The sequence below is a fragment of the Asparagus officinalis genome, chromosome 3 (genome assembly GCF_001876935.1).
Source record: "Asparagus officinalis chromosome 3, Aspof.V1, whole genome shotgun sequence".
Lineage (NCBI taxonomy): Eukaryota > Viridiplantae > Streptophyta > Magnoliopsida > Asparagales > Asparagaceae > Asparagus > Asparagus officinalis.
This window is the reverse complement of record NC_033796.1, coordinates 28947488-28967610: the sequence shown is the minus strand read 5'-3', so window position 1 is coordinate 28967610 and position 20123 is coordinate 28947488. Positions and strand designations below refer to the sequence as shown.

General features: G+C 35.2%; 2 protein-coding genes across 8 annotated transcripts in view; both read left to right on the top strand.

The window, feature by feature from the left end:
* LOC109833587 overlaps nucleotides 947–20123 on the top strand; it is a 24196-nt gene continuing 5019 nt past the window's right edge. Inside the window, exons 1-14 of one of the 5 annotated variants that reach the window (XR_002245257.1) lie at nucleotides 947–1077; nucleotides 1225–1413; nucleotides 1492–1587; nucleotides 1670–1744; nucleotides 1839–1940; nucleotides 3451–3612; nucleotides 3917–4099; nucleotides 4243–4398; nucleotides 4471–4539; nucleotides 4612–4713; nucleotides 7951–8049; nucleotides 8115–8207; nucleotides 9572–9931; nucleotides 12317–12626. Coding sequence is in view for 4 of the 5 variants with exons in the window: in XM_020401317.1 (XP_020256906.1) it covers nucleotides 1057–1077; nucleotides 1225–1413; nucleotides 1492–1587; nucleotides 1670–1744; nucleotides 1839–1940; nucleotides 3451–3612; nucleotides 3917–4099; nucleotides 4243–4398; nucleotides 4471–4539; nucleotides 4612–4713; nucleotides 7951–8049; nucleotides 8115–8207; nucleotides 9572–9931; nucleotides 12317–12559 (1950 nt within the window). In the remaining variant the exon portion in view is untranslated. Of the gene's footprint in view, nucleotides 1078–1224; nucleotides 1414–1491; nucleotides 1588–1669; nucleotides 1745–1838; nucleotides 1941–3450; nucleotides 3613–3916; nucleotides 4100–4242; nucleotides 4399–4470; nucleotides 4540–4611; nucleotides 4714–7950; nucleotides 8050–8114; nucleotides 8208–9571; nucleotides 9932–12316; nucleotides 12849–20123 lie in introns of those variants that run through there. The other 4 variants (XM_020401320.1, XM_020401319.1, XM_020401318.1 and 1 more) reach the window with 4 other exon arrangements.
* LOC109833588 overlaps nucleotides 13322–20123 on the top strand; it is an 11785-nt gene continuing 4983 nt past the window's right edge. The window contains exons 1-12 of one of the 3 annotated variants that reach the window (XM_020401323.1): nucleotides 13322–13433; nucleotides 13586–13774; nucleotides 13853–13948; nucleotides 14031–14105; nucleotides 14200–14301; nucleotides 16293–16379; nucleotides 16761–16943; nucleotides 17018–17173; nucleotides 17246–17314; nucleotides 17387–17488; nucleotides 19727–19822; nucleotides 19888–19980. In XM_020401323.1, coding sequence (XP_020256912.1) covers nucleotides 13413–13433; nucleotides 13586–13774; nucleotides 13853–13948; nucleotides 14031–14105; nucleotides 14200–14301; nucleotides 16293–16379; nucleotides 16761–16943; nucleotides 17018–17173; nucleotides 17246–17314; nucleotides 17387–17488; nucleotides 19727–19822; nucleotides 19888–19980 — 1269 coding nt within the window. In that variant the 5' untranslated portion in view covers nucleotides 13322–13412. Of the gene's footprint in view, nucleotides 13434–13585; nucleotides 13775–13852; nucleotides 13949–14030; nucleotides 14106–14199; nucleotides 14302–16292; nucleotides 16455–16760; nucleotides 16944–17017; nucleotides 17174–17245; nucleotides 17315–17386; nucleotides 17489–19726; nucleotides 19823–19887; nucleotides 19981–20123 lie in introns of all 3 variants that reach the window. The other 2 variants (XM_020401322.1, XM_020401321.1) reach the window with 2 other exon arrangements.

Here is a 20123-nt window from a genome sequence, read left to right as displayed (position 1 = left end):
ATGGTATCCGTTGTCATAGGAGGGGATATTCCTCCTTGAAAATGCATGTGCCACAATCCCCACGCATGGATACTTCTCTCTACCTACTGTATCACATCGCGTGCCAGGATTGGCCACATCATTTTCAAGAGAGAATCCCCTCCTTGACATAGGATACCCATTGTAAACCTATTTATTAAGTATAGTATAGAGATATATATATATATATATATACTAATACTATATATATATATTACACACACGTTGCAATTTACAAATCAAATATTAAACTATTTTTTATTTTTTCACACTAATGTATATTGTATTTTTTAAGCCAAATATTAAAAAAAAAATCTTTTTTCACCGATGTCGTATCATCAAATTTTTAACTAACTTTTTACCTATAAATCAGAAGTTTTACGCCCACTTATTTTTAAACTCACAACAGTCAAAAAATAATTTTTTTGCTTATAAACCCAAAAGTTTTACCTTCATTTATTTTAAAAAACTCACCCTATTCTGAAAATAATCTTAGATCCATAGTACTCCTTTAATTATTTTTAAATGCCTAAGCACTTTGGTACATGATGTAAGTTGCTATATTATCCTCTGGCTTCCATAATTTTCTACAACTTGTTATGTATGTGTATTATATTTTGAACCAAATAGTTAAATTTCTTTACATCTTTTCTCACGTAAAATTTATGATGTTATAGGTAAACTTTTAACCAATAAACTTAAAGTTTTATCCCTATTTAAATTTATAATCATCAACCTCCAAAATAATTTTTTATCTAAAAAGCCAAAGATTTACACTCAATTATTATTAAACCCATCCACTTCTAAAATCACTCTTACACACAAAATAGTCAACTGATGTATTTTTCACTCACTTTGTATAACAAAAACTGGATATACAGTGTTAATTGCTATATATTGTTTATTTTTGCTATAATTTTTTCTAAGTAATGCTCGAATAAATTAACTCTTACAGTGTTAATTCCTTCTCTAACAAACCCTAACCCTAACGAGAGAGATCGGGAAAATTGCTGCAGGCCACTTTTATAAAAACCCCGCATGGCGACGGAGAGCAGAGAGGTACGCTCTCTCTTTGATTTCTTTCGAAATTCCCCTTCTAACTGCCCTCTTCTTAACGGAATTGAAATCGTTCGGCGGATTACTGGTCTATTTATGTATAAAGAGTGTTAACCTTTTGTTTTCTTTAATTAATGATATTTTGTGCAGGCTTTAGAAGAATTTATTGCAGATTTGAGAACAACAAAGATCAAAGCTACGTACCTGAATCGACGGTACCAGTTTCTTAAATCTTTCGTTCCATGGCTCGAACACTGCTTATCTGGGATGTTGGTGGAAGATGGGGAGAGAAGCGAATCTGCCCCTTTTTTTCAGGTCAACGGCCCTGCTGCGGAGGAGGTAACTAACGGATCTCAAGCTATATAATCCTCTCCGATCCTGGGATCATATAGTTAATGCATCTCATCTTTACCACAGCTTATTGATTCGATTCATGAAGCTAGAAAGCAACTACATCGTTTAGAAGAGAAGGCTCGCTCCAAAATTGCTGAGATACCATATTCCCCTCCTTGGGTGATACTTATATTTATCTCAGCTCGCATTGAGTTCCTTTTATGTTCAGTTCTTTTGTTACTCAACTTGGAGACTGTTGCAGGGAACGGAGAAGGACGACTTCCAGGATTATGAATACAAGACATGGGAGATTGTTAATATGGCTGAAAAGACGCAGGTTTCCGTTTTCTTTCAAAATTCTACATGCTACACCTATCTTAGGTTTCTTAGCTATCGAGCCTAACTTGTATGTTTTATCCTACCATTTTTAGGCTGACACAATGGATGGAATAAGAAACAAATGTAACGAAAGCCAAGAATGCAAAATGGTACTCCCACACTTGTTACTCCTGTTTCAGGACAGCTATCGTACGGTATGTGCTGCACTTGATATGATGATTTACTATAGTAATTATCTTTCAGCTATATTAATTCATTGAGTAATTGTACCAACATGGACTCGTTAAACTGTTAAATGTATTGTTCCTTGTATACATTTTAAACTAAGATAGCACTTTTCATAAACCAATTAGTTGTGCAATTTTCCCTTCTATGACAAACCATCTCTTACTCGTGATGAAATCTTTTTTATACTTCCTGAAGGATCTTTGTGTTTATCATAAGACGTTTTATTCTGTAATCTGTATGCTTTTGTTGTGCAAAATTTTTTTTTCAGCATATTTTTCAGGATCCAAGCATTTATCATGTGTTTCTTATGAAGAACATCAGTTTGCATGTGGAATTTTTATCTTTGTTGCTTTTCCCTCACAAGAGGTATGCATTTAGTGCAAGCTTCTTTATTTTCCTATTAGCAACAACAAACTTATGATTTCGAGAGAGTTAAACTTTCTTCTTTGACCCACATCCTTTTAAAGTGCAAAAAATGTATATTCAGTGTATAAAACACGAGGAGATGTTGATGACTAAGAAATCAGGCATGCTTATGTACCGTACTAGAGAAGCTTTCAACACTTAGGATATCATGTTCCTTCTAGTAGACCAGCTTTTGACACTTGACTTGGCCAACACTACTTGATGTAATGATGTTGCATTTAGCTATATTGTTATTTGATACTATTACGACATACTTTGGAAACCGTTACACATGGAGCCGAGGAATCCATATATCCGTTTGGCAAGCAAATCAAATGAATATTTTTCAAGCTATAGAACACAAGCAGTGAATAACTTAGATTGCAAGTTTTCTAAATTTAGGAGGAAGTAATTTAATTGATATGTGCATGACACATACATACGTAAATGCATACATATTATGTGCTGCATATGAATGCATACGTGGATACATGTATGTTTCAACAAAATGGGTATTATGCTCTGTAAAGATGAAACTTACTACCGTGAGTTGTCCTAACTCCTATGTCCATGACTTGACCTCTTGATCCTCAGTGCTTGGTCTATCAATCAATATCTCCATCATTTATGATTATGATATAAAGCACTCAGAAGATTAATGGAAATTTTGTATTTCATTTTCTTTCTGTTAATGTAAAGTTGGACGAGAGACAAACATTTACAACTACTATAGAAACCTATCAAGACATTTTAAGCGACTAAGTTTCTATAACCCTTCCTCTTTAAGGCTTAAAAAAGAAGAGTTTAAAAAGAAAAGGAAAAAAATGGAGGAGAAAGAGTAGAGGAGAAAGGGATAAGAGGAAGGGAGTTACGTGATTACTATTTTATGTCTCCTAATAGCATCCATCGACCATTTATTGTCTTTTTTTTTTCTAAAATTGTATGTCATCTTTATAGTCGACTTCATTATATAAATTTGCTGATTGTTGATAAAATGTTGTTTACCTCGTTGAATCTTAGGGAATAAACTCTTGAATACAAATGTCACATTTCTATTGTGTTTTTTTGTAGTTTAATAATATTTTGTGTCAAGTAAGAGCCCGTAATGCGAGCAGAATGAAGCACATGTGCATGGAAGAAGAACCTCAGAAGTCACGGGTATGTCTTATCATCATCCAAAGTGGTATTCATTTTCTGCACTGTAGAAGGAAATATGAAAAGCTACATGAAAAAGTAAGAAGGGAGCTTTACTTTTGAAAAGTTTCACAATATTAGGAGTACAATTTTTTTTTCATTTCTCTTTATATTATTCGTTGTGCTGAAATGATTTTCAAGGTAGAGGAAATCGAAGTGCTTGTTTCCTTTCAAACTTGACTTTTATGTTATTGTTTTGGATTCCCTCTTCCAAAACCTGATCCAATCCTCTTGCCGAAATTTAAATCTCTTCAATCATAAATCATATAGAACATGTTTTTTGGTTAATGCATATTATTTTGTAGTCTTATAGAGCTCAAGCGTAAGTTCATCTATGGTGCAGGCGTATGATTTAGAATGTGTGCCTCTCTATCTTCAAGTGATACGTGGAGATGCATGCAGTCAGTTATCTGAGTTTGAGGATAAATTTGATTACTTGGTTTATCAAGCATTACATTACATTTCAAGGTTACAAGAGACGGGTGGAGAACTTTTTGTAATACGTATGTCAGAGAACAATTATGAGGTTATAAATTGCTCAATAATTTTTATCTCCTGAATTATAGTTTCAGCCTTCTACTAAGATTTAATCTTTCACAGCTTCTGACCTCAATTTTTTATCTCCTGAATTATAGTTTCAGCCTTCTACTAAGATTTAATCTTTCACAGCTTCTGACCTCAATTGTGGAAGCAAGACTTAATATGTATGACGCTAGACATGAACTTCAAAAAGACCTTCAACGGAATGTGGTCCAATCTTTTCTTTCATGGAAAAGGGATCAAGTGTCAGAGCACACGAAGAATCATCCAATACATGAGTCCCAGGTACTACTACTTGTTTCATTATATTTAAGCTTCTCCTTTGTCATATTACTAATTCATTTGGGACCATTGCAGTTGATCAAACAAGCATTGGAAATCTACAGAAAGGGGCAGGTGGAAATCATTCAGAAAGAAAAGGAAAAGGTTTGCATCATCTTCTCTACCGTGCCACCTTAATTGGTTATTGATATCAACCTTAAATGTCCAAATTTGCAGGTCGAGGCAATAGAAGATATTTTAAGAGGACATGAAGAACGTCCAGGATTTCAAGAAGCACGGCGCTATTTATTGGCTTTTAAGGAGGAGTATTATGCAGTGGTCTGTGCAACAAATATGATTGACATGTGAGAGATTTTTTTTTAACTATAGCAGTTAACATTTTGCCATCTAGCATGTGACCCAATTGTGAACTTAAAACAATATTATTTTATTTTTCCTTTTTAGCTTGTCTTGTACTCTTTGGGAAGACTTGTTCCCAATGCCAAAACACAATTTCACCGAGATGGAACCTACTTTAGTATGTTTAGAGCTTAGGGACAGGATTTTTTCATGTACCATTGGACACATCTTGTATGCCTGTTTTTCTTGCCTGTTGCTTTTCTTTCGTCATGTATATTAAATGTTCAAGGTGTCTGTCCATTTGAACTTAAAAGAACAATCTGAAGGAGTCCGTGTTCAAGAATCATCTCCTTAAATATGTAATTTTTTATTATTTTCCTTAGCCTGTACCTTTTTCATCTGCTTTTGAATACTAAATTACATAAATAATGTCTTACAAACAGGTTTTTGACATTGAAACTGTCCTTGCATGGAAAAACCATTGCATAGATATTAGGATCCTATATTCATTCTATTGCAAACACTTAGCATACTTCATTGCACTTGTCCTAGATGCCTGACTTTGAGACTACATCCAGAAAAGATATTTTTTGAAACGTATAGAATTATCTATTTTTCAACATAAAAGAGCAACTTATTCCTTTTGGTCTGTCACTTTTTTGGCCTAAGAACATGCATGAAATCAGTATACATTTTTCATGAACACCTGTTAAATTAGCTAACACATCCAAAAGTTTTTTTTGAAACCTACAGAATTATCTACTTTTAAGGGTTTTTACATCAAAACCACCTGTACTTTTACCAAAATTGCTACTTACCACCTTTAAATTTTTTTGATTAGTACCACATTTACTTGCTACCATGTTTGCAATGTCACACCTATTTGCATTTTTGGCCCAAAAAACTTGAAATGACAAAAATACCCTCACCCCAAACACGTGCAAAGCACGTGTGTCTAATTAATTATAAAAAATAAAGATTTTTTCAGTTTTAGTCCCCCAAAATATTTCATGTTTTGATATTAGACCCCAAATCAACATATTTTGAAATTAGGGTTTTGAGGTGGTTTTTTCTTGGATTGAAGGGAGAGAGAAGATTGAGGGTTGGTGAGGTTAGGATTTGGGGGTTTTTCCTTAGATTGGAAGGAGGGTAAATGATTGAGGGGAGATGTGGTTAGTGTTTGGAGATTGTGTTAGGGTTTGGGGAGTTTGGTAAGAAGATTCGTGGTTGTGTGGAGGAGAGAGATTTGAGGGACTAGTTTCAAAATATGAAATTTTTGGAGGACTAATATTGAAAAAAAACCCTTAAGTTTATAACTAAATAGGAAACACGTGAAAAGCACGTGCCTTAGCTGGGGTAAGATGGTCATCTCATGTGTTTTTTGGGTTGAAAACGCAAATAGACGTGACATTGCAAACATGTTAGCAAGTAAAGATGGTAGTGATAAAAAAGTTTAAAAGTGGTAATTAGCAATTTTGGTAAAAATAAAGGTGGTTTTGATGCAAAAACCCATTGTTTAACATAAAAGAGCAACAATTCCTTTTGGTCTCTCAATTTAATTGGCCTAAGAACATACATGAACGTGAACGAGCAAAAACAATTACACGACTATGTTACTGTAGGCGTCTAAAAATGCCTATAGGTTCCCGCACGTGGCTCGAGACAGAGAGAAAGACGATGAACTTCACTATCCGAGTCACAGAAGCTTATTTGACGTTGACAAGTGTATGAAGTGAGTCGACGAACCGTGTGAAGCAACGGAACTTCAGAATAACGAAAATACGAACTAATCGGGAGCTACGCTTCTTTTACGAAACACGAAGCACCCCTCGTGTCCCGTTTACTTCACATGTCATTCAACCATGGGAGCTTGTAGATCTCCTCGTCGGCTTTCCTACGCACTTTGAATCGCGCAATTCCGAGTTCGGATGACAAAACGAACGGGACGCACGAAACAAAGCTCAGAGCCAAAGCTAAGACACCACAAGTCGGTTTTCGCTGTTTTGAAGCGGTTTTTGCTGTTTTGAAGCCGAGACACCGCGGGTGTCTGCAGCCAAAAACGTGATAAAGTGGTTATAATTGAGGATAAGAGTGAATCGTCCGTTCTTATCCGAAAATAGAACTCCCGAAGCCTATAAATACAGTCCTAGGGCCTTCATTTGCACAGATTTGGAATTCTCAAGCCTCGGCGAAGCCCTGCTGAATTGAAGACTGAAGGAGTACGAATTTCAGAGAGGAGAAGATCGGATCGAGTTCTTCAGCATAAAGAAGAAGAGTTCGTCAGATCTACAGTTCCCGGTTCCTTTCCTTGAGATTACCTCATTGCGGTGATCTCGAGAAGAGTGGTTATCTCGCTGTTGCCGAGATAATCGCTTCGGTTTCTTGATTCTTTCGCGAATCAACGAAGCTCTGGATCAATCTGATCGTTTGGTGGTCCACGGATATCAACGTCCCCGTCACATGCAAAGATCTCACACAAGCAGTGGGAGATAAATGTCTGTTGCGTTTGTTTAAAAGAAAATTGTAATCTTTTGTTAAAAGTCTTATAAAAAGACTATTTCTTTGAGTTTGTTGTAACGCCCAAAGTTGTAATGAACTCATCAACGAAATCAATTTTCCACCCAAACAGTTACATCTTTACAACACATTGGAGCCACATATAACCTTATCATGCACAAAGTGTGCACATGGTTGGCATATATTCCTGTCTTAGAATACTGGTCTTGACAGATGTTAGGAAATTAGGAAATATCTATGAATCCAGTGTTGCTAGAAACCAAATGTGACTGGTTTTAGAAGCCGGAGGTGGCTCCAATCAAGGATACATGATGGTGAGGGATATTTGACTGGTCATGTTTTTCTTCAAGGCGCGAACTTCCTGTTTTATTGCATAGCTTTTCGTACAATCTTAGACACTTAGATGCGTTTTGAAAAGTTAGCTGGTATTGTTTTTTTATCTTTGTAATCAACAAAACCCAAAAAGCTTTTGGTACAATCTTTAGACTTCTTGGTGCATTTTGAAAAGTTAGCTGGTATTTTCTATCTTGGTAATAAACAAAATCCAAAATCGCTTACTTGTTGATTTGTTATCTCGCTTTTAATTGGGTTCTTTGTAGTTCTTAACTCCTGGATACTAATTTAAGTCAATGTTTAGGCTGTTTAACTCTTTAGCATATGTCCATTCTTGAAATGCATCCTGTTTATCATTTTTTGCAGATTGCTGAAGAGCTACGTCGAGTAAAACTATGGCTGCAAGTCAAATACCGGGAAGATTTGCCAAAACTAGAGAATCAAGTTGAAGATGAGATTATGGAGGTATTAACTAGCCATTCCACATTTTATGTGAGAGCCTTCATTATTAATTAATTGTTGCGGTTTAGGAATCTGTGCAGATTAAATCAGATTCATTCATGCAGAAAGATAAAGATGGTTGCCTGGAGGTCCAAGAGGAACTAGATCTCCAAGTATCGGAGGTATGTTTTTCGTTATGACTCAGTACTCAAACCTATAAACGATAGGACATGGTAATGTATATGATTTTATAGTGAGATATCTGGATTTGTATCCAAAATATCTAAATGTATGTTGGTGATACTGCTGCAAAAGTTTTCATCTGTAGATTAATGGATTTGATGCTAATTTTGATGATCAAGATGTCTAATCTTAGCTTTTCATAAATAATGAACATATTAATGAGCTCTTTTGTATCACCTGAACTATATATACCTTTTTAATATTATCTAGTTTTCTTATATCAATTTTGCATCTGCATCATATCCGCTTATATATCCGCAAATATATCGTATCCGTATCCGATTTTAGTGGATATGGATATGAATTGTTCTCACCGAGGTATATTCGTATCCGTGATGAGTAAGCAGATATGGATATGGTAAGTGTCATATCCGAGCTGTATCCGGACTAAATGCACCCTTTCACACGTAACATAGTTGTCATAATTCTGACTAAAAATTATCAAAGTATTTTTGGCTAGTTTATAGTATTTTACCTATATTACGTTAATTTTCAAATCAAGTTTCTTAGGAGCCTAAATGTTCTTTATTTAAAACCTTTTTGAAGATGTAAGGGCTAAATAGAAAATTGTTTGTTTTTGCTAATGTTTAGACTTGGATGTAAATTTTAAAAAATATCAAATCGAAATTATATCAATATCAAAGTACATATATAGTCTTCCCGTTGATGTAAATTTTAAAAAATATCAAATCGAAATTATATCAATATCAAAGTACATATATAGTCTTCCCGTTGAACCAAATCTACATTTGACTTGAAATTCCTTTTATCTATTTGTGTGTTTGAACCAAATCTACATTTGACTTGAAATTCCTTTTATCTATTTGTGTGTGGTGTGTACGTGAGTGCATATGTATAGAGATAATAGACTTAAATATTCAAATTTCTGTTCATGAAATAACTTAGATAAATTACACTTAAGTGCCCTATTATTGCCCAATATTGCACAAAAATACCCTATGTTTAGAACCCTACACTTAAATGCCCTAAAGTTTCTAAAAATTTGCATTTTAGCACCCTAATTAGGGTACTAATTTGCAACTTTAGAAACTTTAGGTATTTAAATGTAGGATTTTAAACTTGGGGTATTTTTGAGCGATATGGGGCAGACAATAGGGTATACCCAATAGCTTATAGAAAATCAATTGCTGTATAACCTATTAGTACAAGTGTGGAATTAAATAGTTGTACCATCCAACTATATTTTCTTTTATCTTCACAGATTTAGTTTAAAGAGCTGGCTAGTACGCAATTTTGCGTAGTAGTGGTTCTAATTTTTCGCAACTTATCTTCTTTATGTTAGGAGGCGGCGGCAATCATTTTGAAGAGCTTGGACGGGCAACTGGAGTTATCGTCATCGACAGCGGAAATAGTGGCTAAGCAGTCGTTTAAAATATGGCACATGCTGAAGATGAATGAAAAAGTTGTGAAAATTCCTGTTGGAAAGAAGATTCTTCGTATGGCAATCATCTACTGCAAGAAACATGGCGAGGCCAAGAGTTTTGCTTTTGATTATTTCGTTGACGACTGTGGACACTTTTGTCCGGATGACCACCCTGAAGAGTTTACTGCTAATTTAACCATCGATGAGGGTTTTGAACAGTGGGATTCTGAGATGTTACTGAAGAACGCCGACAAAGCAACAATTTTTGAGCTCGTAACAGTACGTACACTACATACTTATATTGTTGTTATTGTCGTGCTAATGCTGAAATCATGGATTTGATTAGTTTCTGATTTGCATGGTTTATCATAGTATGTCTCCTTGTAGGCAACTTTCCTTATGGTATTTTGCTTTGCAAATGCTGCAGAATTGAAGGACTTAAATTCTGCTATGATGTACGTGAATGGTATAATAACAAGGTTTACAGGGAAATAGAAGGAATGAACTGGTTGAACTTTTCGATGTCTAACAACTAAGAAAAATGATTGAGACAAGCTTAGTGGTATAACCATGTCCTAATTCGATCAACATTCACATCTTTTCTGTCAATTTTGACTGTAAAGAAAGATAGACACACTGGGAAAGTACATATTAGACAATGAAGTGATGTCATATGGTCCCTATTGTTTGTCCTTGAAGATCACTATTATGTGCAAAGTTGGAAGAGAGGTCGTTGGCATACCTTTGTAAACCAACTGCTGTCTTGATATTGGTGTAGCAGCCTATCTAGGAGGGGATGCTTTGGCTTTAATTCTGGTGGAGAATGTCTATGATGAGATAATTATTATACCTTTTGAATAGGAAGCACGATATAGTCTCTCTCTCTCTCTCTCTCTCTCTCTCTCTCTCTCTCTCTCTACACACAAAACTCACTCCAAAAGAAACCAAAAGCAAAGAAACTAGTGAGTGTTGGGAGTTTTCATGGTATACATAATCGGTGCATAAATCGATGGCATAGTACATTTCAACAGTTCCAGGTTTGATAAGCCAGCAGTCCCAAAAGTGCTCGAGTTTTCTCATTTATTTTTTGTAGCTTAGCAAATGCAAATTCGCATATGAAAATTAGTTTCTATCCATTAACAAAAGCAAAGGACACAATCAGATAGCATCACTGTGAAAATACTATATAGTATATACAACATGCATAGTTGTAATCCCTCTAGGAAGTTCACCAGAAGGTGATATATACCTGCCAACATTTTTTTGTTCTTCAAATTTTTACCACCGCTTATAAGCTTTACATCACTTCCTTCAGTAGTAACTCTTCATCTATGGACAACTGACAGTGTAATTATCAAATTATATACATTGTGCGAGGATTTCAAGTGCTACAGCAGTTATGAAAAATAATTCTCGATATGTTGGCCAAAATGTGCATCAAGACTGAAATGTATAGGAAAAATAGAACTTCAAAAGATGTCAACAGTTTGACAGGAGTACCATGCATAGACTACATCAGAAAAATCTTATTATCTGAGTTACTGATGAATACATCAGACAAATAATTTAGGTTCCTTTGATAGCATAACAAAAATTTTCAACAAAGAGAATCCTGCAGTATATGATCAGAGCTCTTAATAATCCAGTTGAAGTATTTAAGACAATTTCATTCGTGATAATGGTTAAATCCCCTCCTGCAAAGTGTGAACTTTTATGTTTGTTCCCAGTATGTAAGTATGAATTATCTTGTTCAAATGTTGCTTTCACATGGAAAGTGAAAACATTCTCTATCAAAAGGCACAAAAACTTATTAGACAATATCACTTTAGGACGTAAATGTGATTTTTTCTTATATGAAGTGATACACAGGTATATGCGTTAGGGAAATATTTATGCTATTTCTCTGGTGGTCATTGACCAAATTACATGAAGCAAACTAATAGCATAAACCTTCACGTATTTATAGTAAATTATTTGAATACCCCCCTTAATTTTAAGCATGGACACCGGCATGAGACAAACTTGACTTTAGCACAGATATGCGGAATGTCACTACCTCAGAAAGTTGGAGAAGATGCTAATGCGACGCGTAAAGATGAATAGTAAGAGAGTTCAAATATACACATATGTAGATATGGCACTGTTTCTGAAACTCCACCACATATTTGATAATAAATTAACACATTTTTCGACAACACATTGACGTATAATGGTTGCATTTATGCTAAGATTCTAACCTGTCAAACATTTCTAACTTTGCAAGAGGGATATGCCTTGGCTCCTTAATTTTTTAAAGGTTTACTATACGTAGTGCATGACCAACTTACATTGCTAATATTTGATGTCCGATTGTTCTTTTCATGTATTTTAGTGGAGTAGTGATAGAGAGATTGCTGCCAACTTGAAGAAATTTTGTGCAAGAGTATGCGTAAACATTGTTATATGCGAAATCTTCGGAAAGTGATAATATGAGTAACTGGCCTAAGACCTGATTAAATTTTGTAAGCTGTAGAAACAGTGAAGAAACGTAAGAACGTCTTTATAGGTTCTCCTGCTGTAATGTTTACTGTGTTCAAGGATATTTCTTGGAAGAATATTGGTACTGAATCTTTAATCTTGACATCTATTTTATCCTAAATAAGATGTTCTCTTTGGTTATGTCAGGCAGCAGAGCATCTGTACATTCAAGGGCTGCTGGATCTGGTTGGCAGAGCTGCAGCGGACATGGTAATTTGGAAGAGTGGAGAGGAGATTTGTGAGAAATTCCATCTCAAATTCGACTTTACACAAGAAGAACTAGAAGAAGCCGATGAGGAGAACGAATCAATGGGGGGCGTATCAATGAGGAAGGTTAATATGGATGGTTTACGTGATATGGCTGATTACCTCACAAGTTCACTATCCTGAATATTAACTCTCTGGTTTGTTCGTTAACAAATATATTATGACATGCATATTCCTCCTTGAAGGATAGGTGTTATGTTCAAAGCAAGTCTTGTGATGACCATACTTTGAGCGATATCAGTTGCTTATATTTATTTTCACTTTTAGGTTTCCTGGGACGTCTGGTGCTGTTGTATACGTTCTGCTAAAAAAGTGCTCTGTCGTATACATTCTGCTAAGAGCAATGAATTGATGATGATCTATTTGTACTCTTCCTGCTGCAATGGTTAATCGTCAGCTTGATATTTGTCCTTGTCGTTTGTTTACTTTTTACAGTATAATAATTTTCACTTATACAACAACATCAACAATAAAGTGTATAAATAAAATAATATATTATATTATTAAAATATTATATTAAATATATTGATATTATATTATATTAATTATTATATATAGTATAGCATGTTAATATAATATAATATAATACAATATAATAATTAATTAATAATAATAATTTTTAAGTATAGTACAATATATTATATTTTAAAATAAAGTAAAATAATATTTATATCATAATAATATACTAAATAATATACTAAACCGTTAATTTAGAAGTAATTAATAGATAAAAATATTTTTTAATAAGGTACCACATCATCAATTATCCCACATGAATTATCAAATCAAATGTTCAAATTATCCTATTATCCCACTTTATCTTACTTACCCCACTCAAAAAATCTCAAAAGGATAAAATTATTTCATTAGAACAATTTTCTTACTGTCCCCAATTTGCCCCAACTTCCCAACCAATAACCCCCCTAACGAAAGAGATCGGGAAAATTGCTGCAGGCCACTTTTATAAAAACCCCGCATGGCGGCGGAGAGCAGTGAGGTACGCTCTCTCTTTGATTTCTTTCGAAATTCCCCTTCTAACTGCCCTCTTCTTAACGGAATTGAAATCGTTCGGCGGATTACTGGCTTATTTATTTATGTATAAAGAGTATTAACCTTTTGTTTTCTTTAATTAATGATATTTTTGTGCAGGCTTTAGAAGAATTTATTGCAGATTTGAGAGCAACAGCGATCAAAGCTACATACCTGAATCGACGGTACCAGTTTCTTAAATCTTTCGTTCAATGGCTCAAACAATCCTTATCTAGGATGTTGGTGGAAGATGGGGAGAGAAACGAATCTGCCCCTTTTTTTCAGGTCAACGGCCCTGCTGCGGAGGAGGTAACTAACGGATCTCAAGCTATACAATCCTCTCCGATTCTGGGATCATATAGTTAATGCATCTCATCTTTACCACAGCTTATTGATTCGATTTATGAAGCTAGAAAGCAACTACGTCGTTTAGAAGAGAAGGCTCGCTCCAAAATTGCTGAGATACCATATTCCCCTCCTTGGGTGATACTTATATTTATCTCAGCTCGCATTGAGTTCCTTTTATGTTCAGTTCTTTTGTTACTCAACTTGGAGACTGTTGCAGGGAACGAAGAAGGACGACTTCCAGGATTATGAATACAAGACATGGGAGATTGTTAATATGGCTGAAAAGACGCAGGTTTCCGTTTTCTTTCAAAATTCTACATGCTACACCTATCTTAGGTTTCTTAGCTATCGAGCCTAACTTGTATGTTTTATCCTACCATTTTTAGGCTGACACAATGGATGGAATAAGAAACAAATGTAACGAAAGCCAAGAATGCAAAATGGTACTCCCACACTTGTTACTCCTGTTTCAGGACAGCTATCGTACGGTATGTGCTGCACTTGATATGATGATTTACCATATGGTGGAACCTTTTTTTTAGTGATTTACTATAGTAATTATCTTTCAGCTATATTAATTCATTGAGTAATTGTACCAACATGGACTCGTTAAACTGTTAAATGTATTGTTCCTTGTATACATTTTAAACTAAGATAGCACTTATCATAAACCAATTAGTTGTGCAATTTTCCCTTCTATGACAAACCATCTCTTCCTCGTGATGAAATCTTTTTTATACTTCCTGAAGGATCTTTGTGTTTATTATAAGACGTTTTATTCTGTAATCTGTATGCTTTTGTTGTGCAAAAAATTTTTTTTCAGCATATTTTTCAGGATCCAAGCATTTATCATGTGTTTCTTATGAAGAACATCAGTTTGCATGTGGAATTTTTATCTTTGTTGCTTTTCCCTCACAAGAGGTATGCATTTAGTGCAAGCTTCTTTGTTTTCCTATTAGCAACAACAAACTTATGATTTCGAGAGAGTTAAACTTTCTTCTTTGACCCACATCCTTTTAAAGTGCAAAAAATGTATATTCAGTGTATAAAACACGAGGAGATGTTGATGACTAAGAAATCAGGCATGCTTATGTACTGTACTCAGTGGCGTAGCCAGGAATTTTTTTTGCCCTGGGCGAGTTGGCGACGGTGAGGATTTGGTCGGGGCGATCGTCGGAGAGCTTGGGATCGGCGTCGAGGCTCGAGCGGTCGAGGGCTTGCTCTGGGAGGCGAGGAGGGCGACGGCGACGGCGAGGATTTGGTCAGGACGATCGTCGGAGTCTCGGAGAGCTTGGGATCGGTGTCGAGGCTCGAGCAGTCGAGGCTTCTCTGGGAGGCGAGGGGGATGTCGGCGAGTCGGCGACGGTGAGGATTTGGTCGGGGCCGTCGTCGGAGAGCTTAGGATCGGCCGTCGGCGTCGAGCTGTCGAGGGCTCAGGGCTTGCTCGGCGAAGAGAGGGCTTAGAGTGAGAGGGGTATTATTTTTTTTTCATTTTCTTGCCCTGGGCAGCTGCCCTGGGCAAGTCCTTAATAGCTACGCCCCTGACTGTACTAGAGAAGCTTTCAACACTTAGGATACCATGTTCCTTCTAGTAGACCAGCTTTTGACACTTGACTTGGCCAACACTACTTGATGTAATGAAGTTGCATTTAGCTATATTGTTATTTGATACTATTACGACATACTTTGGAAACCGTTACACATGGAGCCGAGGAATCCATATATCCGTTTGGCAAGCAAATCAAATGAATATTTTTCAAGCTATAGAACACAAGCAGTGAATAACTTAGATTGTAAGTTTTCTAAATTTAGGAGGAAGTAATTTAATTGATATGTGCATGACACATACATACGTAAATGCATACATATTATGTGCTGCATATGAATGCATACGTGGATACATGTATGTTTCGACAAAATGGGTATTATGCTCTGTAAAGATGAAACTTACTACCGTGAGTTGTCCTAACTCCTATGTCCATGACTTGACCTCTTGATCCTCAGTGCTTGGTCTGTCAATCAATATCTCCATCATTTATGATTATGATATAAAGCACTCAGAAGATTAATGGAAATTTTGTATTTCATTTTCTTTCTGTTAATGTAAAGTTGGACGAGAGCCAAACATTTACAACTACTATAGAATCCTATCAAGACATTTTAAGCGACTAAGTTTCTGTAACCCTTCCTCTTTAAGGCTTAAAAAAGAAGAGTTTAAAAAGAAAAAAAATGGAGGAGAAAGAGTAGAGGAGAAAGGGATAAGAGGAAGGGAGTTACGTGATTACTATTTTATGTCTCCTAATAGCATCCATTGATCATTTATTGTCTTTCTTTTTTTTTTCTAAAATTGTATGTCATCTTTATAGTCGACTTCATTATATAAATTTGCTGATTGTTGATAAAATGTTGTTTACCTCGTTGAATCTTAGAGAATAAACTCCTGAATACAAATGACACATTTCTATTGTGTTTTTTGTAGTTTAATAAAATTTTGTGTCAAGTAAGAACCCGTAATGCGAGCAGAATGAAGCACATGTGCATGGAAGAAGAACCTCAGAAGTCACCGGTATGTCTTATCATCATCCAAAGTGGTATTCATTTTCTGCACTGTAGAAGGAAATATGAAAAGCTACATGAAAAAGTAAGAAGGGAGCTTTACTTTTGAAAAGTTTCACAATATTAGGAGTACAATTTTTTTTTTTCATTTCTCTTTATATTATTCGTTGTGCTGAAATGATTTTCAAGGTAGAGGAAATCTAAGTGCTTGTTTCCTTTCAAACTTGACTTTTATGTTATTGTTTTGGATTCCTTCTTCCAAAACCTGATCCAATCCTCTTGCCGAAATTTAAATCTCTTCAATCATAAATCATATAGAACATGTTTTTTGGTTATTGCATATTATTTTGTAGTCTTATAGAGCTCAAGCGTAAGTTCATCTATGGTGCAGGCGTATGATTTAGAATGTGTGCCTCTCTATCTTCAAGTGATACGTGGAGATGCATGCAGTCAGTTATCTGAGTTTGAGGATAAATTTGATTACTTGGTTTATCAAGCATTACATTACATTTCAAGGTTACAAGAGACGGGTGGAGAAATTTTTGTAATACGTATGTCAGAGAACAATTATGAGGTTATAAATTGCTCAATAACTTTTATCTCCTGAATTATAGTTTCAGCCTTCTACTAAGATTTAATCTTTCACAGCTTCTGACCTCAATTGTGGAAGCAAGACTTAATATGTATGACGCTAGACATGAACTTCAAAAAGACCTTCAACGGAATGTGGTCCAATCTTTTCTTTCATGGAAAAGGGATCAAGTGTCAGAGCACACGAAGAATCATCCAATACATGAGTCCCAGGTACTACTACTTGTTTCATTATATTTAAGCTTCTCCTTTGTCATATTACTAATTCATTTGGGACCATTGCAGTTGATCAAACAAGCATTGGAAATCTACAGAAAGGGGCAGGTGGAAATCATTCAGAAAGAAAAGGAAAAGGTTTGCATCATCTTCTCTACCGTGCCACCTTAATTGGTTATTGATATCAACCTTAAATGTCCAAATTTGCAGGTCGAGGCAATAGAAGATATTTTAAGAGGACATGAAGAACATCCAGGATTTCAAGAAGCACGGTGCTATTTATTGGATTTTAAGGAGGAGTATTATGCAGTGGTATGTGCAACAAATATGGTTGACATGTGAGAGATTTTTTTTAACTATAGCAGTTAACATTTTGCCATCTAGCATGTGACCCAATTGTGAACTTTTAAAACAATATTATTTTATTTTTTCTTTTTAGCTTGTCTTGTACTCTTTGGAAGACTTGTTCCCAATGTCAAAACACAATTTCACCGAGATGGAACCTACTTTAGTATGTTTAGAGCTTAGGGACAGGATTTTTTCGTGTACCATTGGACACATCTTGTATGCCTGTTTTTCTTGCCTCTGTTGCTTTTCTTTCGTCATGTATATTAAATGTTCAAGGTGGCTGTCCATTTGAACTTAAAAGAACAACCTGAAGGAGTCCATGTTCAAGAATCATCTCCTTAAATATGTAATTTTTTATTATTTTCCTTAGCCTGTACCTTTTTCATCTGCTTGTGAATACTAAATTACATAAATAATGTCTTACAAACAGGTTTTTGACATTGAAACTGTCCTTGCATGGAAAAACCATTGCATAGATATTAGGATCCTATATTCATTCTATTGCAAACACTTAACATACTTCATTGCACTTGTCCTAGATGCCTGACTTTGAGACTACATCCAGAAAAGATATTTTTTTGAAACCTATAGAATTATCTATTTTTCAACATAAAAGAGCAACAATTCCTTTTGGTCTGTCACTTTTTTGGCCTAATAACATGCATGAAATCAGTATACATTTTTCATGAACACCTGTTAAATTAGCTAACACATCCAGAAGTTTTTTTTGAAACCTATAGAATTATCTATTTTAAGGGTTTTTACATCAAAACCACCTGTACTTTTACCAAAATTGCTACTTACCACCTTTAAAGTTTTTTTTTATTAGTACCACATTTACTTGCTACCATGTTTGTAATGTCACACCTATTTGCATTTTTGGCCCAAAAAACTTGAAATGACAAAAATACCCTCACCCCAAACATGTGCAAAGCACGTGTCTAATTAATTATAAAAAATAAAGATTTTTTCAGTTTTAGTCCCCCAAAATATTTCATGTTTTGATATTAGACCCCAAATCAACATATTTTGAAATTAGGGTTTTGAGGTGGTTTTTTCTTGGATTGAAGGGAGAGAGAAGATTGATGGTCGGTGAGGTTAGGATTTGGGGTTTTTTCCTTAGATTGGAAGGAGGGAAAAGGATTGAGGGGAGATGTGGTTAGGGTTTGGAGATTGGGGATTTGGTTTGGGGATTGGGTTAGGGTTTGGGGAGTTTGGTAAGAAGATTCGTGGTTGTGTGGAGGAGGAGAGAGATTTGAGGGACTAGTTTCAAAATATGAAAGATTTGGAGGACTAATATTAAAAAAAAAAACCTTAAGTTTATAACTAATTAGGAAACACGTGAAAAGCACGTGCCTTAGCTAGGGGTAAGATGGTCATCTCATGTGTTTTTTGGGTTGAAAATGCAAATAGACGTGACATTGCAAACATGTTAGCAAGTAAAGATGGTAGTGATAAAAAAAAGTTTAAAAGTGGTAATTAGCAATTTTGGTAAAAATAAAGGTGGTTTTGATGCAAAAACCCATTTTTTAACATAAAAGAGCAGCAATTCGTTTTGGTCTCTCAATTTAATTGGCCTAAGAACATACTTGTGAGCGAGAAAAAACAATTACACAGCTATGTTACATCTTTACAACACATTGGAGCCACATATAACCTTATCATGCACAAAGTGTGCACATGGTTGGCATATATTCCAGTCTTAGAATACTGGTCTTGATAGATGTTAGGAAATTAGGAAATATCTATGAATCCAGTGTTGCTAGAAATCAAATGTGACTGGTTTTAGAAGCCGGAGGTGGCTCCAATCAAGGATACATGATGGTGAGGGATATTTGACTGGTCATGTTTTTCTTCAACAGTGGCGTGAACTTCCTGTTTTACTGCATAGCTTTTCGTACAATCTTAGACACTTGGATGCATTTTGAAAAGTTAGCTGGTATTGTTTTTTTTAATCTTTGTAATCAACAAAATCCAAAAAGCTTTTGGTACAATCTTTAGACTTCTTGGTGCATTTTGAAAAGTTAGCTGGTATTTTCTATCTTGGTAATAAACAAAATCCAAAATCGCTTACTTGTTGATTTGTTATCTCGCTTTTAATTGGGTTCTTTGTAGTTCTTAACTCCTGTATACTAATTTAAGTCAATGTTTAGGCTGTTTATGTCCATTCTTGAAATGCATCCTGTTTATCATTTTTTGCAGATTGCTGAAGAGCTACGTCGAGTAAAACTATGGCTGCAAGTCAAATACCGGGAAGATTTGCTAAAACTAGAGAATCAAGTTGAAGATGAGATTGAGGTATTAACTAGCCATTCCACATTTTATGTGAGAGCCTTCATTATTAATTAATTGTTGCGGTTTAGGAATCTGTGCAGATTAAATCAGAATCATTCATGCAGAAAGATAAAGATGGTTGCCTGGAGGTCCAAGAGGAACTAGATCTCCAAGTATCGGAGGTATGTTTTTCGTTATGACTCAGTGCATGCTTTCTTTTCTTTAGAACTTCATTTGTTGCACCTCAGGAGGAAAGGGAGATTGTACTCATTCAAATGACTATATATATATATATAGTGTCTCGAACTTGCACCAATATTCTCAT